Genomic DNA, 27,842 nt, shown 5'->3' on the forward strand with positions numbered 1-27,842 from the left:
ACGGACTACAAACGGGCGGGGCAGCCATGACAGTTCTCTCAATCTAAACTGCAATCAATGTTTCAAAGTATGTATATTGCCACTACCATAATTGTAAATTGTTCATATTTTGTATATGGGCCTTTGGCCTTCATACTAAAAACAAATACTGGTTGGTCGATGTGGTCTGCCTGGTCAATATATGTATATGAAAAGCTTTACGCAAAGAAAAATACACTATTTCTGAGCTTCCTGGTTCAGTGTGAGATGAATGACTCCAATACAGAACAAACACACAAGAATGGATATATTTGCCACAGCAGGAGAATTACACAAACCGCCAAAAAAGAAACTGCACGCGCATGACACGTAACATAGGGCGTTCTCTGATTGGCTATGTTATTCCCGTATAAAATCACTGGTATGATTCGATGTCATTTGAAGGAATATTGACTGCCTTTTAACAAACCTCGGTTTTCTTTCAAATAAAAGTACACATGTAAACGCATTATGCTTGTCGCCTTGCAATGTTGCTGACTATGTGTTTTATTCCGTAATAAAAAGATGAATACATAGATAATTGACTAGTCCTAGAAGAAACACCGCCAATGACCTTTGTGAATAACGTACTCATTTTCTGTCAAAGGAATTCCCGGCAAACAGGTGACAAATACTTTTAGTTCAACTGAAGAGAGGTTTCGCGTTGGGAACACACTTAGGCGCGTGTGTGTACATAGGAACACTTAAGGGATGTGTGTACACTGGAACGCAGGTAAATAAAGGGATTCGAAATCGCTCTGGGATATTGTATGGAGACTAGATATTTTTTAAGCGTTTTTAAAAACATTAGACTATGAGCTCAAATATATATTAATATAAAAATAACACACCTTGCAACAATGTATCTTTTGGGCAGACAATTTATTTCCACGGTTGAAGCATAATTTTTCAAGGATTTGCTGGGTCAATTCCGTTTTTCGAGAACTGACGTCTGATTTCAACGAGATTTACATATATGATTGAATAGCTTTGTCAAATAAACAATCATATGCCCTTTGGGAATAGCGCATTCATTTCCTGTCAAGGGTCCTAATTCCCAACACTTCAGAGGACTAGTGAAGAGAGGTTTCGATTTTGGAACACACTTAGTCGCTTGTGTTTACTTTCTTCGGAACGCTTCAGCGATGGGTGTCTCACGTGGACCACCATTTTCTTATGAAAGCTGTCAATGCTACTGTCCAACCCATTCGACAGAGTGTGTCACTAGCCGTGCCGCTACTGTCCAACCCATTCGACAAGCGAATAGCACAACGACACCACCAAATAAAACTCGCAATAAGTAGGCTTTACGTATCATTTGAATTATGTAATGGTATGTATAAATGTTCAGCTTCCTAAATATCAGTAGTTACGTAGTTAAAAGTTTAGACACACAACCATCCGAAACGGCCATTGTTGACTTGAGGCCTTTCACGTCGAATGGCATGTTGTCCGATATTTCCTTAATTCGTAATCAAATGTTATCATTTTTTTCATTTGATGATAATTTTTGGGTTCTTGGATGAAAAGAAAACACTCAAGATTCTAAATTTCTAAAAAGAAGCAACTTTCTTTCTAGTTAATCATAAACCAAATAATCTTGATCGTTTCATCATCGTTTGGATAAAAGTGACACGATCATGGCAACGGCGGTAACCATACAACTCAATATGCATTGTCATCCTATAATACTATTACCATTCTTTAGCTATATCTAAATATTTCCAGAAATACTTACATAGATGTATAAACCTTTGTAGGTAGTATCTGATGTGTATTTTATCGAGTTTGTCAATGTTTTCGTTTGATGGTTCGGACATCAACATGCTATTGACATGAGTAGATGACACGTGAGGGCGTGCCCTAACTCGTGATTTATTTAGTTGAACAAACACTACTAATAGTTGGAAATGTTTGACGAGATGTAATATCCTTGATCTCTGTTGATCGAAGGCATGTGACGGCGGATTTGTACAGATTCTGAGAGTTCTATTTTTGTGAAGTCCTGATGTTTGGTTAAGAGGATTTGAACTTTGTCAAACTGAATTTGATGGCTGCCTATGAAGATCTAATCAAGCCATAGACTATTTTAGTTAAGATCCCTTCAGCTTGTCACAACTGTTTAATCCCTGCCATCATAGTACCCCAAAAATGACGCCTCCTCTGCCACTTTCAATGCACTTTATTTGAACGTGTGCATTTGCCATGGTTTCTGACTCATGTTGGAGATTTAACGTGCGCTTTCCGACTGCAAGCGTATGTCGCACACGGTGACATGTAGTGAACGTCACTTAAATATGTTATGAATAACAGGATTAACTCAATGTCAATGAGGAACGTTTACTCAATTTAAATGTGGGACACTCATTTAAAGGTATCGGTAATCTGATTAATTAATTACCGGCTAGAGTCGGTGAAATGCACACAGCTGAAAATGTGGCGCATTCGGCAATAGTCATTTTTGAAATGTGGCTCAACCGGCTAGACACTGTACTCGTTATCCTTACTGTATATCTGGGGGGCATCTTACTTGTCCGGCACCTTTTGTCTTAGTAGTAAAATCGCCCAGGCGCACTAATTGGTCAAACAATAGGGGGATTTGGGGGGCATCTCAAGATTTTATGCTAGGGGTGAACAAATTTCACACTGTAATGAATTTGGGGGTGAACACATTTCGAACCGCATTACAAACCACCCTCAATCTAAACAAGGCACTCACTCTAGAAGCAATACTAAACCCACAAAATAAACTAGAAAACTTCAAGGCCTTACGCGTATTCTTAATCAAAACTGAACTAATAAAACGCATCTAAAAACAAAATAAGCTACCAAATCAAAATCACATAAACAAACAAACATCCACCATACCCAGCTCCCTTAGTTCTCCTCCCCAACCCCATCGGCATCTATTCCAAATCTCTAAATTCCCAAATTCTATATAAGCAACCTCTAAAGCCCCCTCTTGGGTTGCACACACCACTTTCTCCCCTTTCGGAAACACATTAAATGGCCTGGCCGGGCCCGTGTGCGAAATACGCATCAGTCGGAAAGCGCACGTTAAATCTCCAAAGTAAGTAAGTAAGTAAGTAAGTAGGCAAGCAAGCAAGCAGAAGAAGGCATAACCATGGCGAACGTTCAAGTAGTTGTACGATTTATTCAGAATTCTAAAGGTGGACGGCATTTGGTATTTGCTGGACACAAGTTCATGATAAAGTCACGGCGACAGACATCAATACACTGGAAATGTGCGAAAAGAGGATGGCCAGCTACCATCAACACCAAAGATGATCTCGTGACCAAATACAGTAATGTTCACAATCATTTACCTGATGAAGATAAGATTACTGTTGACAAATTTCTCAATCATTTACCTGATGAAGATAAGATTACTGTTGACAAATTTCTCAATCATTTACCTGATGAAGATAAGATTACTGTTGACAAATTTCTCAATCATTTACCTGATGAAGATAAGATTACTGTTGACAAATTTCTCGCAAATTTGAAGAATACAGTGCGCACAGAATCAAAGCCTATTCCCAGACTGTACAAAGAGGAATTGTCAAGTACAGAAATCATATCTTATATTGAATAAATAAAGAAACTTTTTGTAATACAATGGGAAAAACATTACTGGTGATACTATTGTATTTTTGTGCATTTTTATCTAATAAAATTATAATTTGAAATATATACAAATGTAGTTTGCAAATGTGTATGTATGTGATATTCCACAATTTGTATATGGATATACTTGAATCTTTATTTTTAAAACAATATCAATGGAAATAAAATGTTGAGCAAAAACACTTTCTCCTGAGGCCGGACTACTGGGGACCATCACTGACAGACTTATATTTGTAACGACCCCTCGTCTTAAACACACATGGTGGGGATTAACTGTTTGCCGGCTGTCGGACAAGTAGGATATCACCTATACCTGGCTGGTTATAGGCCGGGCACGCCAAATTAGAACATCAAATAGTCCCGGGAAAGCCGACACTGATTCTGCTGTTGGTACCGCGAACGCCCTATCGATCGATTAGCCGTGAATGCATACCGATTTATGATATAAAAGAGCTTACCGAAATACAGAAGTCGCAGTACGCTTTATCATATAACCGTGTTATTCAGAAAGAGTACAAATACATAAAATGCATAAAACAAAAGTACAATTAATTTAAACAGATCACAGGATTATCAACTACAGGCAATGAGTCTGCTCATGATGCGGATGTGTTTACAGATAAAGCGCTTAAGAAGATGAAAACAAGACTGAACATAGTAATGGAAATGTAAATTTTAACATGATAAACATTATAACTTAACATGTTCTCGTTTTATTTTGCCTGGTACCGGGAGGGACCCAAATCTCCTGTTAATGAACCGTGTGGTCCCAAAAGGTCCCAGGAACACCAAGAGGAGTTGTCCTCCTAAATATCAAATATGGCGCTCCCGGGCCGGCACCATCTGGCTTCATGACCCGTGTGCTTCATTACCTGCGTGCTCTTTGTTATTCTTACTGTACAATTGGCTTCAACCAAATCTGTATGCTACTTGTTATCTATTACCTGCTGTTGTCAATGTTAACCTGCTGCTTATCACAACATAGATACCTGTTATCCAGTGACATTATTCCAGTTATATCACGGCGTGTCAGCTTGATGTGGGAGGAAAGCCCGAAGTGATGCAGGTCTCAGACGTTTACCACTTCGGTGAAACCCACGAGCACGGGTATGGTGCTGACAAACCTAGAAACATAATGGGTGTGAACCGGGATTCGAACCCACAATCATAGGTTTCTGGCGTGCCCAAGGGACGCAACTCTGCACAGCGAATCGTGGCGCCTTAAACGCCTGGGCCACCCGTGCCCCCTTTTTCTCTCAGGAATGAATGAATGTGCAAAATATTGGTTCAATTGTTCCTTGTTTAATGGAGCCTCGACTGTTTTTTAAATCCCCCACCTTCTTTACAGTGCCTCATGCTAAAATTAACCCAGCAGGCAGATCTAAGAATTAAGTGTGACAACAATTCAGCAGGCTAAAGGTTAATAGCCTATATACACAATCAATCAGCCAGCTAGACAGCCAGACAGTGTGCGAAACAAACAGTACTTTTCGAAGCGACCGTCTTTGGCGTGGATTTCACTGTTGTAGTACTTGTCAGGGTATCCTGGGGAGCATCATTAACTCAATGGGGTATATGTAGGTCATATTTACAACTATAGACAGTTGACATTATCAAATCTGACTCACACCGAGAAACGATCATGGCGCACGTACTCACCCTGCTGGCTCTGCTGTTGACGGCCACACCCTGTAAGTGTTTTCAGTGTGATGTATTTATATGTATTCACAGCTGTTTCTTAATTGGATGATTGGGTTGAATGTAATTGTTTTGCAATAATAACAGGGGCAGATGATTAGGTGAGATTGCAGATTTTCCACTCCGTTTAAAACCGTAACCACTGTTATGGTTTTTACCAACCAAGGGTCATTCATTGTCTGGGAGGATCTGGGATTCGAAACCAGTCACAATAAACCTACTATTACAGCTATATACAATAAACTACGGTTATAACGAACTCAAAGGGACTACTAATTTTAGTTCGTTATAACCGTAATTCGTTATAAGCATATATACAGCATAACAACAGCATATAGTCGGGACTAAAAAGTTAGTTCGTTATATCCGTTAGTTCGTTATAAGCTTGTTCGTTGTAACCGTAGTTTACTATATCGGGAAAACTCTTGCACCATTGTGGTATCCACGACAACAGAAATATTATTCAATTTCGTGATGTACGAGCGTATATCCACTTCTTTGTTAAAAGATGCTATAAACATCATATTTACCCAAATAGGATGTATTTGTTTATATTCACTGCGTATTTTATCTCTCTTTAAGTAAAGGTAACCGTTGAAAAATATGGTTTGCTTGTTTGCTAAAATCTAAGTATAATATTGCAGGATTTCTTATATATTTTTTCCCTTTTGCAAATTGCCCTATAGATACAATTCAAAACGACACTTCAACTATCAGTATCGTTAGGGAAATATTGTTGTTGTTACGAAACCGATTATTGTCGTTGTTGTTTTACTACTACTACTACTACTACTACTACTACTACAACTACTACTACTAGTAGTAGTAGTAGTAGTAGTAGTAATAGTAGTAGTATCAGCAATATAATTGTGGTTAAGATAGTGTTTACAACATGCCTTCATCCATACGAAATTACGAACAATATAAGATCCGATGAAAAAACGAAATACAGACCAATGTCATCAATCACAATCTATCAACTCAGGCGGCTGTCACGAGATGGCTGAATAGGTTGTAAAAACCCGCAATGTCATGATTGACGGAGAAGAGCGAAATACATACTTAGCCACATACACCCATCTGTCACGAGCCGCCTGCCTCCAGCTGGTACAACCTGTTCTAGTCCTTGTAACATCAAGTTATAAATTAAACTTCTAAATGCAGGGCCATAGAGAATATTAGCTGAGTGTGTTTTGGTATCGTGTTAATAAATATTCATTTCAGGAAAACATATTGTATTCAAAGAGACATTTTAATCTTGCATATTTGATATTAACCAAACGGAAAAGGTACTAGGGTGATAATGGTTCGTTGATTTAAAGGATGCAATGGAGAAATCATGAGAAATCACTTAAACAATGTTATGGTTGATATGAATTACACTATTTCTCTTTAATGAAGGTAAAAGTACAATATCGCAGGATTTCTTAATTTATTTTTTTTTCAAATTGCAATGCGATACAATTGAAAACGACACTTATTAGTATCGCCAGGGTGGCAGTAGTAGTAGTAGTAAATAATAATAAATGATAATAATAAATAAATAATCAGTTATAAAGTACAACCATTGTTACGAAACCATTTATTGTCGTTATTGTTTTATTATTATTATTATCATTATTATTATTATTATTATCATTATTATTATTATTACTACTACTACTACTACTGCTGCTGCTGCTGCTGCTGTTGCTGCTGCTACTACTACTACAACTACTGTCAGCCGATATGGCTGAATTATTGCCGATGTGACGTAAAGCTTTAACTCACTCACTCACTACTGTCAGCATTATATCTGTCGGATAAAAAAGGACAACAATCATGACATTCAAGTAGTGGTATTCACAATATAAGTGGACCTTTCATTCCTCCACAGGCCTCCAGTGAGATGTCTGCTGGTAGGTTGTGCCACTCTCGCTGCAATGGTTGTCGCACATTCTGTAGATTGGCCTCTGTGCCCTGCAATCCATGAATGTGAGTGAGTTGGGTTTATCGCCTCTTTGAACAGTATTCCAGTTATATCACGGCGTGACGGCTTGATGTTGGAGGAAGACGTTTACGACGTTGGTGAAACCCACGAGCACGGATATGTTGCTAACAAACCTAGAAACATATCGGGGTGAATCGGGATTCTAACCCACAATCATAGGTTTCAGGCGTGTCCAAGGGGCGCAACCCTGCACAGCCCATTCTAGCGCCTTAGCCTACTGGACCCCCTTGACCCCCCGTGCCCCCCAGTGACCACGCCCAGCTTTCAGTCATGGGACAGGCAACCATCATGACAGATCATCCACCAAAATAAACTGTGGGACGGCGGTTCATGGAATTTTTATTATCTTTGATATATTTCTTTAGAAACGATACCCGCACTATAGTGTAGAGTTAACATTTTGGGGAGTAATGTACAATGTAGCGTAGCGCAACTGAGACCGGGATCCAGGTTTGTGTGTAGGAAATTAATAGACCAATCAGCGTTCGCGTCTCACGGCGGAGAAGGGAGTTTTCCAGTCGTGTATATAGCACGGCATTGGTCCACTATTTGCACGATATCGTGTATATAGACGGTCCGCATGTGTGTCGTGTGACTCGCCGCCAGACCCGACTGAATACGCTCGTCCGAGACACACAGGAACCTGCTCTCATCCCGTGGATCTTCCTCCATGTTCCAGCCACATGAAGCACCAGGACAAATGGTCCCTGTGAGGTTGGTCTGACAGCACCGGACGCTTGAATACCCTCCTTGACCGTAAACCAGCTGATTTGAGCCGATTCCTCAATGTCCGCGAGGCATCCAGTTCTCCTTCAGACATGTGTTTGTGGCAAAGGTTTATCGCCTTACCAACCAGATGAGATCACGATCTTCGCGTGGTGACATCACACGATGCCGTCCAGACTTCTGACGGTCCTTTACCACATAATTTTGCCGATTAACGCCGCACTCCGCCGTAAATATATGTAAATAATCAAGTCTGGACAAGATTGACATCATGAGCATCTATCTACGTAAATCATGTTTCGACGACATGCATCAATCAAGTCAGCGAGCCTGACCACCCGATCCCCTTAGTCGCCTCTTATGACAAGCATGGGTTACTGAAGACCAATACTAACCCGGATCTTCACGGGTAACCACTTCGTAGAAGTACTAGTCCGATTGTATAGTGCTAGCCCACTGAGATACCATGCCGCAGCTTAACATGAATACCCCATTCGGAAGCAGTATACTGACTCCAAGCCGACCAGTCTTTGTTTTAGCCCCTTTATGCCGAGCGCCAGGCAGAATAACAAGTACCATCTGTTGACGTCTCTTGGTATGAAGCGGCCGGGGATCGAACCCATGACCTTTCGCTCCCCGCTCAGACGCTCTATCCACTAGACCACAGAGGAGTACTGTGACTGCTTGTAGTAGTCCAGATTTATTATAGGTTTTATAGTGCTAGCCCACTGAGATACCATATCGCAGGCTCACTCAGGTACCCCACTCAGGCACAGTACACCGATTCGGAGCCGATCAGTCCTTGTTTTATCACCTTTATGCCGAACGCCAGGGAGGGCATTAACAAGTACCATCTTTTAACGTCTTTTGGTATGACGCGGCCCGGGATCAAACCCCAAACCTTCCGTCTAAGGGCAGACGCTGTATCCACTAGACTACGTAGACGGTCCAGGATATATAGTATTATATACATGTGTAATGTTGTACATGTGTAATATACTAGTATCACATTTTCAAGGAACAAACATAAACACACACACACACACACACACACACACACACACACACACACACACACACACACACACACACACACACACACACAAACACATTAAACAGCTTCAAATTACATACTCCCGAGTGAGCCGTATTCTTCTGAATACGTTTTAGAAATGTCATATGAACTTATCTCTTGAGATGTCTGTGTTGTATGTATGTAAACGTTTTCTTTTCTTCTAATACCCAGCGGGATTGGTACGGTATGTTTTGCATGCGATTTTCAATAGACAGAGCCTGTAGACTTTGTCGACATTTCCTTTGAACCGGGGACTGCAGAATTACGTATGAAAGGCACCTGCAAAGGGTCTCGTAAACCTTTGTGCAGTCACTTGGGTGAATGAGTTTAGAGCAACACCATTCGGTAAATTTTCTTATATAACAGTACACAAAATCTGCACGCTTCCGAAACAAGTGCGAATTCATCGTGACGAACGTTTTACGTTTGTTGTCAAGAGTTCGGTTCCTATGGCCGGACGTACTTTAAAGACTTCACTCTCATTACTATACACAAAAGTCGTGCATCACTTGACTCTATGTATATTTTCAGTTTGATCACTAACCAGCAATTTGAAACAATTATGAAAAAGGTAATTAAAAGCTCATCAGTTCATCAACTCGATGCATTCTCGATTTAGAGCAAAACTATAGTCTATAACTGGTTGATTAACCACAGATGATTCATTGGATACTTTAAACGTGCCCGTAATAGCAATACCTTAAACGTGTTTGTACTAGCAATACCTTAAACGTGTAATACTATGTACTAGCAATACCTTCAACGTGTACGTAATAGCAATACCTTACACGTGTATGTACTAGCAATACCTTAAACGTGTATGTAATAGCAATACCTTAAACGTGTATATAATAGCAATACCTTAAACGTGTACGTAATAGCAGTACCTTAAACGTGTATGTAATAGCAATACCTTATACGTGTATATAATAGCAATACCTTAAACGTGTATGTACTAGCAATACCTTAAACGTGTATGTAATAGCAATACCTTATACGTGTATATAATAGCAATACCTTAAACGTGTATGTACTAGCAATACCTTAAACGTGTATGTAATAGCAATACCTTATACGTGTATATAATAGCAGTACCTTAAACGTGTATGTAATAGCAATACCTTAAACGTGTATGTACTAGCAATAACTTAAACGTGTATGTAATAGCAATACCTTAAACGTGTATGTAATAGCAATACCTTATACGTGTATATAATAGCAATACTTTAAACGTGTATGTAATAGCAATACCTTAAACGTGTACGTAATAGCAATACCTTAAACGTGTCTGTACTATCAATACCTTAAACGTGTATGTAATAGCAATACGGTATACGTGTGTGTACTAGCAATACGTTATACATGTATGTACTAGCAATACGTTATACGTGTATGTACTAGCAATACGTTATAAGTGTATGTACTAGCAATACGTTATACGTGTATGTACTAGCAATACATGATACATGTATGTACTAGCAATACGTTACACATGTATGTACTGGCAATACGTTATACGTGTATGTACTAGCAATACGTTATACTTATGGCGGGGAAGTATACGGGAGAGGTTAATTTTATAGCATGTAAGTCGACATGTTGGTTTCTTTGAAATTTCAAGCCACACAGTTACCGAAACGAAACATACAAATCATGTGAAATCTGCTTGAAATGTTGATGTTTATCTTTTCCAGCAATAAGAGATACTTAAAAATCGTCTTGGTATTCAGATACTTAGTCACTTTTCGTAATGCTGATAACCCATGAAATTTGTTCATTTTGTTTTTAAAAGAGCTAAAAATGATCCCATTTCGCTAAAGTTAACCGGTCTATAATTTGTAAGAATAAACTATTGCGCATTGAGCGATTATCTCCTTTAGCTATAGGCGTAGTATAGAAGTGATAAATCATGCACTCACTTTGCGTTGCTGTACATGGTATCTTATTCAAGCTGTATCACTGAGAGTGAGTGATTATCTCCCTTACCCGAACAGCTCAATTGCGCACTACCTTTGCAATGTATCGTGTGTTATTCAGGCAGCCATCGAGAAACGTTCCGGGAAGGAATTTAGGCCAACTCTGTCACGCGCACTCAATTTTCACACTGCTTTTGCAACATATTGTTCAACACGATTAAATAACAGGCTTCTATAAAGTATGACTTTCTTCAATAAACAACACATGTAAAACAACGGATTTGATATGAGAATTTTTTTTATTAGTTGTCTTCATAATCACATGTATGGCGCTTGCTGTGCATAGTTGAGCACAGCATTGTTTTAAATACTTCACTGTATGTAATGTATGGTACATACCGTTTCATGCGGCGGTTTACGTTTCTGCATGGTTTATTGCTTAGACACAAAAAATAAAATAACTTCCAGCAGAGATCATACACCCGTATATGTTCTTTGCTTCTGGATGCATAGTAAATCAACCGGTTGGTCTGTATCAAAAAGATAATACGGTTAATTGCATGATATCTTCACGATGTTTGGGTTGATAACATTCTTCTATACAAATTTCAAATCTAAGCCGACAGCAATCACAACACAAACTAACCAAACGGAACCATACACAAGAGTGAGTGAGGTAGTTGGGTTTAACGCCGTCTGGAATAGTATTCCGTGTCAGCTTGATTTGGGAGGAAAGTCTGAAGTGATGCAGGTCTTAGACGTTCACCACTTTGGTGAAACCAACGAGCAAGGGTTTTGTGCTGACAACAAAATCGGGGCGAACCAAGATTCAAACACACTGTCATAGGTTTCTGGCGTGCCCAAGGGACACAACTCTGCATAGCGAATTGCAGCGCCTTCGGCGACTGGGTCAACCATGCCCCGGAAACAACTGTAATGATTGCGTGAATTTTTACATTTGAACTGAATTATATTTAGAGTGGATTCATTACATTTTTTGTGTTTACCATTTTAAAAGTTTGCTTTATTTAACCCAACCAACATTTTGACCAGAAATATTGATATTTGCTGCATGCATGCTTTAGAATGACATTTTTTTGTGTTATCTATATAGGATTTTTTTTATTGGTACTAATAGTGGGTATACATCAAGTTTTGCCTGACAGGCCCAGTTTTCTTGCCTGGGTTTCCTTGTGCTGACCAATTAAAGACACTGTTTCTTTTATTGTGCTTTCCAAAGGTAAGTACATTAATGACAACCAATTTGTACTTAACACAAATTCTCTCCTCCCATAGCTTACACTTCCTTCCTCTGCACATAACATTATATTGCAGGGAGCTATTGATGCTCTGCAGCAATCTCTACTTGTACGTGTTTGTACTAGCAATACGTCATACATGTATGTATCACGCGAACAATGTTTATTCCTCATACAGGATATTTACCATCCCCAAACACACAAGCGTGATAACCTCTTTATCATTTAATGTCATTCTTTAATTCTGTGCTTGGAAATCGCTTTCCCTCTCTCACAAACATTACCTAAACATTGCGAGTTTTCCTGGAATGCGCGCATTAATATTTATTACGTCACAGGGTAAGTGATGTGTCAATCGGACAGTGACAGTAGCAAATATAGTTCCAACTGAAATCTGTTTCTTATACAGTGGCGAAGCAACATATATGCAACAATTGTTTTTACTTGCATTTCGCGGCAATCTATTGGTCTGTCCGCTAGTGTAACTGCCCTTTGTCAAAGGGAAGCTACTCTCAACCTAGTCTATGAGACATAACGGCCACGTTCAGACGTTGTTGATAGTCGGCCTGTCCTGTTATAACGTTAAGAAGTGTAGTCAGATGTACACACAGCGACAAGGTAACAATTCAAACATATTTCGGCCAAATCCAACTATTTTAATTTGTGGAAAAGGTTTCAAGCCGGAAAGGTCTAAAAGCACAGATATGGGTACTGATCCCGTTTGGCTAGGCCTAGCCTAGCGCCCTTTATATCTCCAAAGTTGCCAAAACTTACAAAATGCTTTAGCGACGTCACAGTTAGACACTGATTTTAAGTATATTAGACTGTTCTTTTGATAATGATAGCAATTATGTCTGTAGTTTATCCAGATTCCCGATGGTTTATTCTGAGGCCGAATGACAATGGCGACGCCATGTTTGTTTATAAACACTGAAAGTAGTCCCTACTTGACCTTGGAGTTTGATATTTGCATCTCTATCATGATTTGACCCAAACGGATATCGTTCTTATCCGTTGGCTTTATCCTGCCGAGAAACCTACCCATTATATGATAATACGTTATACGTGTATGTACTAGTAATACGTTATACGTATGTGTAATAGCAACACGTTATATACATGTACTTTGTGAGAGGTTTTGTATTTGCTGGCCAAAATGAGAGTGGCGCATGTTCGTTCAAGCAACCGGAGGGATTATATGAACATAAAAATGCATAAGTCTAATATTAAACTAGAAGATGAGCCAATAGTGTGCGTTAATGTGTCTGTTTATTTTATCAGTATGTTGGATCTTCAATTGAAATATATTAAGTTAGCGATATTATTTTCAAAATCATTAACTGTACCGGTGCTTAGTCAGCATTCAAAGAATACTTTTACATGGTTTTATTGATTACATATAATTTGATTTCAAGCTTTTAACAATTCAACACAACACAATACACAACTAGTGACAGGTTCTTTAGACATCTGATTTTTTATCTTATGTTTATGTTTTCGGCCCAAATTTACAACATTTCAAACAGGGGTCATGCAATGACAAATTCATTTCTTACCCCAGTCTTCATTGAACAAATTTATTTTTACGCAAAATTACCCGCCCACAGATTACTTTTTACAAATTGTTGCAGGAATGAGTGATGGTTAAAATGACAATCAATTTTAACAAAAGTTCTTCCAATGTTCAACTACATAGTAATAATACGCGTATACACAAGAAATTAAGGCATGCGTTTTTGTGTCATATCATAAAAGGTAACGTTGATTTTAAACTGTTATTGTATTCAGATACCTACGTAAGAGAACGGTGGTGTTGGAGTTGTTGATGCTGTTATTCATTTCGTTTGCTGAACTGAAAAAAAACTCATTCTTCTTTTTCAACGCCCTACAGACGTTCACGCCCAGACTGCCTGCAGCGTCCGGCATGACGCGGCGTGTGTGGCGGAGATGAGATCCCTCTACACCAACACCTCGGCCTACTGGTTTGGGACGAGGTTCGCGACGGACTGCCCACCGGGCAGAGGGGGAGTCTTGTGTAGAAATCCTAGACCAACAGGAACCTCCCTCATCACTCGACTGCTGGGGGACAACGCCAACGACCCCAACGGTCTAACCTTCGTCATCAACGTCACTTACCCCATTACTCTTCCGGGTGAGCAACATGTTCAGTAACAGTGACGGCGTTGTTCCCTTTCATTTGTCGATTTCAAGAAGAAATATAAAATTATTTATACAGATTTTAATCGCATATTTTGAGAAAAGTAAAGGTAATTCATAATTTGTTTATAATTATATTTTATGACACGTATTGGGACAATACGGCTACGTTATGACTTTGCGAATCCGATTCCGTTTGATTCCAACTTTTACTTGACCTTAGATAAAGGGAGGCAACTCTTATGATGGTTGCATATAAACGCTAAAACTTGTAGGCAGAGTAAGACTGTATTCTTTTATATAGTGGCACATCCTAACACAGGTGGCGCAGGCTTATTGGAGTTTATATTCAATACGCTTCACGCAATATACCAACTAAACTTCATTAAAAAAATCATGTGATTTATTTTCAGCTGATGGATCTAACCGTGAGTACATCCATCCTCCCTTACCAAGGCAATGAAACAGTTTTGGGTTCACGTGGGCTGGGAAATGGGTCCTAAATGGGTAGCCCTTTCGGATATGACCACAGGCTCTAACTGGGTCTTGCGTGGCCAGGCATGCATACATCTTTAGCCCACAAGGGACCCAGATGGACTGTGCCTGCGAAGCTGTTTATGTGTTTTTGCTCTAAATGGAATCCTTTTGGGGTCATTCGTCACCACTCGCCCCGTAACCTGCAAGAAGACTCGTCCCCCTATCGATTAATGTTATGTGCGGAAATACGACAAACTAATCAGAATGCGCGTATGATTTCAAGTTCTTCGTCAAAGAATCCCTCAGAAATAATTTTTGATTTTACACATGTCTTGCATTTAAAAATATACCCAAGACACAGTTAAATGTGTTCAATCATACTGTATAATTCCGCATGTCCAGATGTTCTTTTAATTGCATCTGAAATATATATAATATAAGGGGAAATATATGTGAACCATTACGCAACGAGTTGACAGTTGTTTTAGGTATGCCCGTCTGCGCTAAGACGGAACCCGGTCGCAAAAATGGCCATGAGAGGGGCATGAGTCGCTATTCGGCTTTTCCCGGAATAACACGAGTTGGTCACGAATGCTTTTGGGGTATCACTACCTCATATATTCACATGTTTATATTTTGGTTAGGTATATATTCCACAACTAATTGATATACGTATTGCATTTTCCCGAAAAATAATACTTAAAGAATGCTAAGAATTAAAAGAGTACTTGTCATGATTGAATACATTCTGTAATTACTGCGTGGGTTAGTAAAATAATTATTTATAAGTAACTCTTGTTATGATTCAAATTCAACATTACAATACTGATTCAATACAATACAATCCTCTTGTCTAATAAAACGGCCTCATTTATACCATCTTTAAGATGAACAATATACAGGTAATCCTGGATTGATAACCGAATTCACAAAACAAGACAAGTGTCTCACGTGTGAGACAAGTAGACGGGTAGGCGTGAACAGAATTTAGGCAAACATATTTATTTGTTACAGGCAGTACGCATGTTGTACACGAGCAGGTCATGACGATGAAATTGACTATCAGACAGATGTTTTGCTCATAAGACTATTAAGAGGTCGCTATGACAAGTCGATACCAGAATTCTCTTAAAAGTTTGATAGAAGTTATAGTTATAGGTAAGCATGGCCAATAATGTCATAAATTGCATGGAGAAAGAATGTAAAAATAAATTTCAAGCATTGTCAAAAACCGAGACTGGACACGCGTATCCATCCTACCACTTGCCGCAGACCGCCCGCTACCCCTTTCTTCACAATGGTACGCGCCACGCGCCATGCATATTGTACGGGGTTTATTGTCAGGTCACAACGCAACTTTATCCTGGTTATCCAGTAGTTGTGCACGTGAACAAGATGATCACACTTCACCGTATGTTACAAATGAGATGATTTATTATGAATTTATGAATATATATTGATCAAAATAATGATAAATAAACACCCCGTTTTCCACTCTGATATAAAAAAAATCCATTCATGACCACAGTTAACACTAGCATAAAGAACAGACAACAGATTTGGTTGTTTGTTTTTTGAGTTCCTTCATAAACAGCAGTCATGCATATTTCGACTTTTTGGCTTTTCTATCATATTTTCATCTAATCAATGAAACCAAGGATGATTACAAATTATTCGACTGCATTCATACCTTGCTTTTTGTCAAAGTGTCTGTGTGTGGAGCGTCTGACTACATTTCGTAACGGAATTGTTAAAGTAAACGAACTTGGAAGTTGAAGAATGATTGTACTTCTCCGAAGTCTTGAAGTGAGTGAGTGTGGTTTTACGCCGCTTTTAGCAATATTCCATGCCCCTAAAACATTGGTTTTGTTTACACTTAAAATCCTCCTAATTGCACCCCTGGTTCCCAAAACTTCAGCTCCGTATCATAACACGGAACGGTAACACTCAAATATTATAAAGGCATTTTGAAATGATAGGTATCCATTTTGATTTGTTTGCTTGAGCTGTTAGGCTACTGAAGGTCTTACTCCACGATAGCTTGGGGGTGAAAACCTTTCCTAAATATTTATAAAAATTCACAACTTCATTTTTTTCTCCTTTGAAATACCATTTTTCGTAGCTTTTAGCACAATAATATTAGGTTTGTTTAGCTTCGCTTCCACACCAGTGGATACAGACATTTTCAAGAACATGTATTTTCTTTCGCAGCTGTAGGCACTGTCCGCAACAATACATCGTCCACTCAAAACAACGTAAATGGATATGCCTTGACCACCATTTTGTTCAAACATCACTATGACTTCATTAAAAAAGATAATATTTTGGGCTCAAAACACATCCCTGACGGATGCCGACATTACAGGTGACATAATCAGAAAGATTACCCTTCATTCGCACACATGATGAGAAGTTCCCATTTATTCCAGCTCGACTTTTAAAAAGAATGTTGTGATTTACTCTGTCGAAAATTTTCGAAAAGCCAATAACGATGCAGTACAATCTACCCTTGGTCTTTGAGATGTATTTCTGTGCAGTTGCTTGAAATCTGCTTGTGTTTCACTTAGGATATTATTAGTGTCACACCAGGACTGGAGGCGTTGGTCCAGAGTCAATACCTTACACAAATTAAAGAGACTATCTGGCTCATCCTTATTACCTCCCTTGAATATGGAACATATTACGCTCTTTCCCCACTCCTCGGGGAAAAAGGCAGTGTGAAGGATTCTGTTGAACAGTGTGGGTTTTTTTTTTAAATAGGTGCAATATAATGTCTTCTGATTTCATAAATTCACTTAAAATACCTTAAGGTCCTGGAGATGAATTGTGTTTTATGTGAAGACTCATAAGAACTTCGTCATCAGTGAAAGGCATGTTGAGATCATGACATATGAAACTGTTATTTATATCCACTTCACTCAGACACGAGTTTGTTAAATCGCGCCAAGCTTGCGTCGCGTACCAGCAGTGGAACCAGTTTAGTCTTAAGCGACTTCAGGTTGGGTGTCGTACCGTCAATTCTGGCTTTCAGTGCAGCGTCTGCACATTTTGTCACACAAATACCAGCCTTAATTACCGATCTCTGAATGTTGCAAAATCGGAGTTCTCTCCTTTCATTCATATTTTCCACTTTCTTCCAAATTTTAAGGATAGCCTGTTGTACATTTCATTAAGTTATTTGCATTCTTAATTAAAACTTAATTTCGTGGCAAATATATTGTCTAGGATTTTCGATACTAGTAGTTCCTCTGACGCAGGATCCGCTGTACATGTTGTCTTCCTGGTTATAGCTCAGGTCGGTACCGGCCAAGAAACGAATCTTCCTGATCGTCAAGTTGAATATTATCGCCCGAATCGGGTGTCCATAAAGATGTAGATGGATTATTACGTAATAAGTCCTAATTTCTGCCTAAATGGTCGATACGACACTGCCTAAAAATAAGTTTCAGTTGGACAAAAAGGGGCCGACCATTTGATATTATATATCTCAAAAAAACAGATTTTTTTTATTTGAAAACTATAAGCCTGATATTTTGTCAAAGACAAACAGACAATTTCCTTTTTTCAACAGTCTGAAACATACTTAATGTTTACAAGAATTTTCGGGGACAATTTATTCTTTTTTGGATAAAAGCCCTGTCCATTTGTGTGTGTTAGATGATAAATATATGTATGGAATATATGTATAAGGAATATACAAAGTACAATATATACAATATATATAGTTATGTTTATTAAATTATACATGATACACCTTCTCGTGACAACCTCGATAAATCATGGGGTTGAGACCCATGTGGAACCCAGCTGCTGAAACCCTTGACCAGTTTGCTTCACCTGACCCTCTCTAACCCCAAAGCGAGGCCCCCATGTCTTCATGCTGACGGGGAACTCCCATTCCTAACCAACTGGTGGTATTCCGGGACGGAAAGGGGCGAGTGGTGACGAATGTGGTACTCAAATATACACTCATTCAGTGATATGCGAGGCGACGTTTTACTATACAAATTAAATTACTTATATAATTTTATTATATAAACTATTTATTGCTGCCACAAATTCCATTTAATATATCAGTAAATGAATGAATATGATATCTGAAATATGTATTTTGAGATATTCAAATATTAAATTGTGATATAATACATAAAAACTCAAATTTGTCATATAAAAATACGAATGAGTTATGTCAATAATTAATTTAATGTTATGTTAGAACTGGTTTTGTGATATCATTAGATAACGAATTTGAGATATGTGAGTGATTATGGTTTTACGCCAGTTTTCGAAGTGACGAGGTTACTCTATCGCACCTTATAAATATGAAGATACTGAAAATGATTACAATTTTATAAATGGGGCAAGTCATGGTGACATAGAGCTTAGTCTCGTTCAGTTATAGCTCTAAGATGAATTTCACATTTGGGCTTTAACATTTCTTAAATTGACAAATCATCCGGTCATATTTATATAATTATTGTATAATCACCAGGAACATACCCCGGATGTGGGAGGATAGTGGACGTACCCTTGACAAGACCCCAGAATTTCTTGATCGACCCCCTCGGCAGCACTGAATATCCCCCTTTCGACGTGCGCGAGCAGCCGGAAGTGACGTGGCCTGCGGGGGATAACGCCCTCTACACTGTTATGATGTATGACGCCGGCCTGTGCTACATGCATGCGTTGTACGTCAACGTCGCCGGCGGCAGGCTGCAGGGTGGAGACGTGGGTGACATTTCCTCCGTACAAGATAAGCTGCCGGGCAAAAGAAAGTGAATTGGTTTTGACAAAAAGAATATCAACGTTACTAAAACGTTGCTAGGCTGAAAACAGTCGCCGAAACACAGAAACACAATGATGGGACAACCATTTGTTTGTTTTCATATTTAACCACCATCAAACAAGGGTGTCTACTTCCTTTTGCCCGACAGTTAATATATTTAGAAACACATGCTTGTCGTAAGAGGCGACTATGCTTGTCGTAAAAGGCGACTATGCTTGCCGTAAAAGGCTACTATGCTTGCCCTAAAAGGTGACTATGCTTGCCGTAAAAGGCGAATGTGCTTGCCGTAAAAGGCGACTGTGCTTGCCGTAAAAGGCGACTATGCTTGTCGTAAAAGGCGACTATGCTTGTCGCAAGAGGCGAATAACGGGATCGGTTGGTCAGGCTCGCTGACTTGGTTGATGTATGTCATCGTATCCCAATTGCGTGGATCGATGCTCATAATATCATTCACTGGACTCTCTGGTCCAGACTCGATTATTTACAGACCGCCGTCATATAGCTGGAGTATTGCTGAGTGCGGCGTTAAACAACAAACAAACAAACAATATATTTAACTGAAAAACCCAGAATACGTCATGAGACATCGCCAAAATATAAGATGATTATAGATCGAACCCCAGACCTTCTACTCTCCCGGCGGAAGCTCTACCACTAGACCACGCAGGCGATCTTAACGGTAATAATGATTTCTTCTTCTTTTTTTAAAAATAAAGCCCCAATGATGAGATATCGCCCAACCATGACATGCATTTGGGTTTTAAGACGTTAAAATGATTTCTTCTTCATTTTTTGTAAATAAAAAGATCCATTCTCTGATCGATGAGGATGGCCCAGTCATCTTGCGTCACTTGGTCGTGCCAGTCTCCGCTGATCCATGGTTCGAATCCTATATTCGACCCGATTATGTCGCATGGTTTGTCTGCACCATGTCCGTGGGTTTCACAAAAGTTGTAAATGTCTACGTCCTATGTCTATCTAATCCCTGTCGCGGGGAACGCCCGATAAAAAAAGCATATTTAGTCTACTTTTTCGGTAGAAATGTGTTTGTTCCTGCTATGTCACGGTATCCTGTACGTAGTCGAGTCTGGGCCAGCCAAGTCAGTGGTGGGGGTACGATGACACACAATCAACCAGTCCTCGAGTCGAACCACCTTTAAATCGCCTTTTAGAAGCATATACAGGTTGCTGGCACCTATTCTAACCCACAACGGATAGTGTTGTAGCGTAAGAATAGAAAGAGATCATTAGCCTCGTGTTACAAAGTGGTGAAAATTAGAGTACCGTTTCAGACATCATGGTGGGAATTCGGGGCAGAATATGTCATCCTTTGCTTGTCTTTAGTACCTACAAATGAGTACAGGGGCATAACAATGTGTGACCTGTCGAGATGTTTCATCGTGCCCCAACGCGTTCATCTTTCTTCATACCTTCAACCACTGGGTAAAGCTGACTGTATGCGTCACAATACAACTCCAAACATTTCTAAAGACTTTTTCGCGATGATCAGGTCATCACAAAATACATAATTGGGACTAAAGGTAGTCATCAAGCGTTCATTTCAAACGTTGTTTAATCCCTCAAAGAGAATCCTGCTACTTAGAAAAACCTAAATCCGTCAGAATGTCCTGTGCACAAAAAAGGATTTACACTGTGACATTTGGTCACGTGTTATTTTAGGTCTTTAGCCTTGGATATCGCTCGATGACTTCCTTTTGCGTAAGTAGACATCTTTTGTTGCAGACTATAGTTCCCCACTTTGGGCCTGGCAACCCCGTGGACCGGGTCAACCCTTACGTCTGGCTCGTGTTTAAGCAACAGAGATCACTGGACGTCGCAACTGTCAACAATCTTTACACGACACTGAGCTCCCGCAACCAATTCGTTGTCTTCGTGGATGACTTCATATCGCCACTGGGGCTCTCAAGTAAGAATTACATTTAGGAAGATTGTTTACTATTTATAAAATATCATTTTAACATCACGAACCATGCTGAACTGTCAACATGAGTCACAGTCACATGTCTTTAGTCGATACACGAAGGTGGGTGATTTTACACTTATCGAATATTGCGAAAATGGTTATAAGGAAATAATTTAAGATCCAAAGCCATTATTATCTTCATTGATTTGGATTCAATGACATTATATTTTTCTTTGTCTTCAAAGGAGAAGTGAAAACAAAAGCGACAAAACCCTATATTCATAAGAAATCTCTGTCAAAAATACCAGGTGTTAATACCCTGCCACACCGGTTGCACCCGTCATAAACAGACGCAAAGGCAAGTCAATTGTACATCAGAAAAAACACGAGAACACATGGTCAAAATAGGGAAATGCATCGGACATCATTTTTATCACCGATGCGTCAAATTTGGAAATGTTCTCAAGTAAGAAAATAACCAATACAGAGCTCCAGGTGAACTGTGTTTGCATAAAATATCCACGATAAATCACAATAACCCAACTGATTTTCAGTTGTTTGTGTACAATATACAGAAAACATAAACTCTCTATTGTTGCACCAACCCTGACTTTGTAAAGGTTAGTACTCTGTGTTCCTGCTTATAGCGCAGTCGTATGGCATCAACGTGGCCATGGTCAGAACGGACGAGTATGCCGCTGCAATCATCCGGTCAATCGGATCTGTTAACAGGTGTCCAGCCTTTTATGGGCAGTGTAAGTTGCACAACAATCTTTCCTTAGTTTAATTTAGCATTACGGTCATATTTGCACGAGATAGTAAAATGTTAATGTTATATATTTATGTTTATAAATTGTAATAAAGACGTTGATTCATTATAGAACACTACATACAGTGTAACCCTTACGATCCAGGTTGGAATTGGAGGACACGGGTGGCCCAATCGTCTAAGGCGCCACGATTCGCTGTGCAGAGTTGCGTCCCTTGGGCACGCCAGAAACCTATGATTGTGGGTTCGAATCCCGGTTCACACCGATTATGTTTCTAGGTTTGTCAGCACCATACCCGTGCTCGTGGGTTTCACCACAGTGGTAAACGTCTGAGACCTGCATCACTTCGGGCTTTCCTCCCACATTAAGCAGACACGCCGTGATATAACTGGAATACTGTTAAAATACCAACTCACTCACCCAGTTTCGAATTGGTATTTGCAACCCATGCTTGTCGTAAGAGGCGACTAACGGGATCGGGTTGTCAGACTCACTGATTAGGTTCATTCGCTCGATTATTTACAGTACGCCGTCATATAGCTGGAATAATGCTGAGTGCGGCTTAAACAAACAGACAAACAAACCAACAATAAGCAATGTATGACATATCTGAAATCTGCAACCCACCATAACGGGACAGTAGCTCTACAACAGTAGTGTCCAAGTCTTTTTGATAACAATAAGTATTTAAAGATTATATTTTCATGCTTTTAATGATTATGTAACGTTCTCAGTTGGGAAATTCCTTCATCATTTATCCAAAACAAAGTTTAAACAATCTCTGAAGACGGTTTGAAGTTCTGAATAGTGTTCCAACGTTTAAGCGTTTAAGCTATGTATGATTGTATATATCTACATATTTGCAGATTTTATTTCAAGTACGGAAAATCTTTTAGAATTATCATTGGAATTCGTGTTTGTTTTTGTATTTTATCTTGCCTGTTGAGTCAGTTTCATAATGCAACAAGAATTGTCTATTGTTTAATAACCGGACAGAGGGATAGACAACAAGCCCAACAGGGGGGACTTTTGTGAGGTGGATTTTACTGATTTCTCTTGGCGCCACATTATATCTACCCCAGCCATGTTATCAGATTGCACTGGAATTTCATTCTCAGCTCCCAGATTTGCATATAACTCAGGCTCCCTTTACGGTACAAAAAGGTTAACAGTCACTCACCATCCCATCCAATCATCCTCCCGGGTTGTAATATCAAACATGGACACACATTTTTAAACAAATTATAAATTCACTGACAAATAAAATGATTAAATTATGACAATATGTTTACTACGTAGGGTTAAGCAGCTACATTCAGAAAAGAGGTGGGCTCCCGTCACTTCCGGCGCGTTTTGATCTCACTGTATCCATTGACGTCACCTTCACGGCCCCCGCTATAACGTACACATCGTGCGACATTGTGTATCAGAGAAGGTGGGTACTGTCATGTCCCGTTATAACGCATATTATGCGGAATCGTGTATCAAAGAAGATGGGTACTGATATCCTCGCTTTGTGGTATAGTGTGTCATAGAAGGTGAATTTAACTCAGTGAAATTATTATTTATATTCAATGTCAAAATCGCGGAATTTAAGACGCATTACGTCTCATTTGTATTTTTGTGTGGTCATGCATTTAGGTACAGGAGATAGGTACTACTCCGATCTTTCCGTTGATGAATGATTTAACTGCGTGTAAGCAGTGACCCTGCTATATAAGGTTCACATTCACGTTCCTGTCTGTTTGCAATGCTAGTCCAAATAGCGTGAAGGAAGGTTTTCTGCCTTGAGGTGAAGAAGACGAATTTCTCTGTTCCAGCCCCGTCAACGTCACTGTAGATTATCGGAGCAGGAATCTATTATTAGGCGCCGTGGAGGCTCGGATGTCCCCCGAAGTCAGTCTGGTTCCCGAGCAGCTCTCAGGTCAACCCCCGGCACTCACACTGAGAGGTTAGTGAACTCACCCATTTGGGGGTGGACAGGGAAGTTTCGGATGATATTAATTGTATCAGAAAGAAAGTTAATTAAACCTCAGCTTTTGCACACACACACACACATGTGACCGAAAACAATTAGTGGATATATACTAACGGGCAAAAGAAAGTATACACCTCAAATTGGATTTGAGCAAACAAACGTTATAAAAACGTTATTTGGCTGCAAACACTCACCGAAACACTGCAGACTTAAGGTCTAAAACACAACTGTGATACTTGTATCAAATACATCACCATCCAATACCCGTGAAGATCCGAGGTAGAATAGGTCATCAGCAACCCATGCTTGCCGTAAGAGGCGACTATGCTTGTCGTAAGAGGCGACTAATTGGATCGGGTGGTCAGGCTCGCTGACATGGTTCATGCATGTCATCGTATCCCTATTGCGTGAGTCGATGCTCATGTTGTCAATCTGGTCCAGACTCGATTATTTTGGTATATTGCTGAGTGCGGCGTTAAACAACAAACAAACCATAGAATAACAATTTCTTGTTTGTTTCATTTTTAGCCACCATAAAACATGGGTGTATACTTTCTTTTGTGCGGCAGTGTATCAAACTGATCTATCGACGAATTTGATTCACAGGAAGCATGGATGGTCGGTATGAGTGGGGTTATTTCATGAAGTGAAGAAGAGAAGGGAACACAAGCGCTTTTCTCAGTCTGTGGACACTTTTGAACAGAACATATGGGCGAACGGGGCTGAAAATCTTATAATAAATGTATCAAGGCCTTAATGCGCCCAAACTGATAATTATGAATATGTCACATTTTTTCTTAGAGGTTGCTATTTATCAAACGCTTAGGATGATTATGCAGTGAGGCAGCCAAGGCTTACTTACTTACCTCAGTATACACACGTTCTTAGATCTGCTTCTGTTTTCAGATAAGCAGTACACGCTGTTGATGTACGACCCCACCCCGGAGCTGGGGAAAACTGAACAGGACGCCTACGTCCACTGGATGGTGGTCAACATCCGGGGTACTGACATCACTTCCGGTGACGTGGTGTATGAATGGCTACTGCCCATGACACCAGTATTGAATCAGCTCTACCTGTTTGCCTTGTTCGAGCAGACGACATCTATCAGCACCACAACAGCTGGATCCTACGGGGCAACAGATTGTCTCCCATTTATACCCAGGAGGTACAAATCATCCCATTACATTTCATGTACTTGCTGACCGCCTCAGTGGCCGAATTGATTGAAGGAAAGAAAACGTTTAAATACACACTACACTGACATTTCAAGGTATGAATTTCACATGACATTTATGCAACGTATACAGAAGAATACTTGGGATTGTTGTCTTGGACATTTCCAGCAAAAAGATGTTATTTGAGGCTGATGAAGTATTTGAAAATACCTCTTAAAAAAGAGGTTTAGCTGCAATAACTTTTATATATTACAATACCTTTTTGCTCGCCCCCGTGGCCAAGTTGATAGACCGTCTGTTGGTAGGGCGGAAGATCAGTGGTATGATAATCGGCCGAGTTATACCTAAATACATCGAAATATGATACTTGTTGTTACTCTGCCTGGAGCTCAGCGTTAAGGGGCCAGAACAACGACTGGTTGGTTGGGAGGCGGTATACTGTTCAACTGCCGCATATCTTGCTGGCAGTATAACACCGGCATAATTCATTATAATACAAGCCCGCACGTACGCACGCACACACATAAGTCCCAATGTACATATGTGCAATAGTGTTGAACGCGAAGCTTAACCCCATTTCAACTAACCTCCTAGGATCCTTGTTATTAGGCTACAATAAAGCCTCGTCACTCTTAACTTCAGTGGGTATTACGGGTGTACAACATCAAGGAATACGTATGTAAATCAAGTCTTCGTTTAAATATATTTCACAGTTATGTCCCTTTGCTTTTTACTTTTAAATAGGAGACATTTTCTCGGAAACCGCTATGGACACAAGGGTGTCATTTTGCAAGTATAAATATGTTCGTCAAGTTGAAAACCAGCATCAAGAATTACTACTTTATAGTTATGTTACTGCGGAGAGTTACTTGTATGCTTTCTCACATTTTAGTTACCTAGTAATCTAGCAGTTAATACCCTTAAAGGACTCATTTTCTTATTAAAATAATTACACTGCCGGGCAAAAGAAAGTATACACTGGGAAAATGGATTTGGCCCAAACATTAAGAGGTAATTAGGCCGAAACACTGATAAATAAAGGCACAAAGCACAACTATGATACCCGTTTCAAATACTTCACCATCGAATACACAATACTTGTTTGTTGCATTTTAGCCTGCTTCAAACATAGGTGTATACTTTGTTTTGCCCGGCCATGTAATTACCTAAATTACACATTAAGACAATTCCTCTGTGCTCGTATACTCCGTTAAGGGACGCACGATTGAACATAATTTGTCCAAGATAATGCTGGAAAATTATTGTGCCTGAAGTTGTAACCCAAAAATGACTGTCTACTTGTCCCGGAAACGCTCACTGGATCCTCAAAATACATTCCATTCACTGTGTGTAAGTACTCAAATTCACTTAGTACCTATTTACAGGTCAATGACCGACTTCAATTTATTGCAGATGTAAGTTCAGGGCTGGCGACTTCATCCGCTACAACAGCCTCTCCCTCGTCGGTTTGAGATACTTCAGGGTGATCCCCGACACCTACCGCCAGTACATGGCGTACACCGTGGCCAAGTTCCAAACCAAGGGGGAAGCCTGTTGGGGACAGGCCAGCGAACGTCCACAATGTCCAGTCAGTTCCGGAATGAAGCAGACAAACCCAATAGGCATCATTATATCATTTCTGACTGTATTGGCAACGTACTTGACCTCCTTGATAAACTAATAATAGTGTATGGTACCGAATACTTGAATACGATGGTAATCAATTATTGATTAATGACATAAAAGACACACTTCCACAACAATACTTTTTGTGACCCCTTCAGCTAAATGTACATAATCCGTCTTCTTATCTTTTGATTATTCCTCTCGCCTTCAAGGAACGTAAATTGTCATGTTACTCTCGATAATCTGATATTGTGCCTTTAATTTGATTTCCCCATTAAATCGTTTTTGATAAATCATTTAACCATGTTGTCTTTGTGGACAGGAGGCGCGAGCGAATTTCAATTTAACGTCGCATCGGCAGCTTCAGCTATTGAGAGACTGGTGCCAATCATGAGTGAGTGAATTGGTTTAACGCCGCTTTTAACAGTATTCCAGTTATGGCACGGCGTGTCTGCTTAATGTGGGAGGAAATCCCGAAGTGATGCGGGCCTCGGATGTTTACCACGTGGTATTGTGCTCACAAAAACCTAGAAACATAATCGGGTCGAATCGGGATTCGAACCCACAATCAAAGGTTTCTGGCGAGCCAAAGGGACGCAACTCTGCAAGGCGAATTGCATCCCTTCAGACGACTGTG

General features: G+C 39.7%; 1 protein-coding gene across 1 annotated transcript; it reads left to right on the plus strand.

Annotated features, from left to right (window-relative positions):
* Window positions 1–5,280: 5,280 nt before the first annotated feature.
* On the plus strand, window positions 5,281–27,472 carry LOC139461986 (uncharacterized). The gene is made up of 10 exons (XM_071243480.1): window positions 5,281–5,336; window positions 14,201–14,461; window positions 14,880–14,894; window positions 19,436–19,671; window positions 21,473–21,656; window positions 22,301–22,408; window positions 23,723–23,858; window positions 24,244–24,374; window positions 25,308–25,569; window positions 26,993–27,472. Exons 1-10 carry the CDS (start codon window positions 5,288–5,290, stop codon window positions 27,258–27,260), a joined length of 1,650 nt encoding a protein of 549 aa, XP_071099581.1. The 5' UTR covers window positions 5,281–5,287; the 3' UTR covers window positions 27,261–27,472.
* Window positions 27,473–27,842: the final 370 nt, after the last annotated feature.

This window comes from Haliotis cracherodii, unplaced genomic scaffold (assembly GCF_022045235.1).
Source record: "Haliotis cracherodii isolate W230 unplaced genomic scaffold, xgHalCrac1.p SCAF_15, whole genome shotgun sequence".
NCBI classification, from domain to species: Eukaryota; Metazoa; Mollusca; class Gastropoda; order Lepetellida; family Haliotidae; genus Haliotis; species Haliotis cracherodii.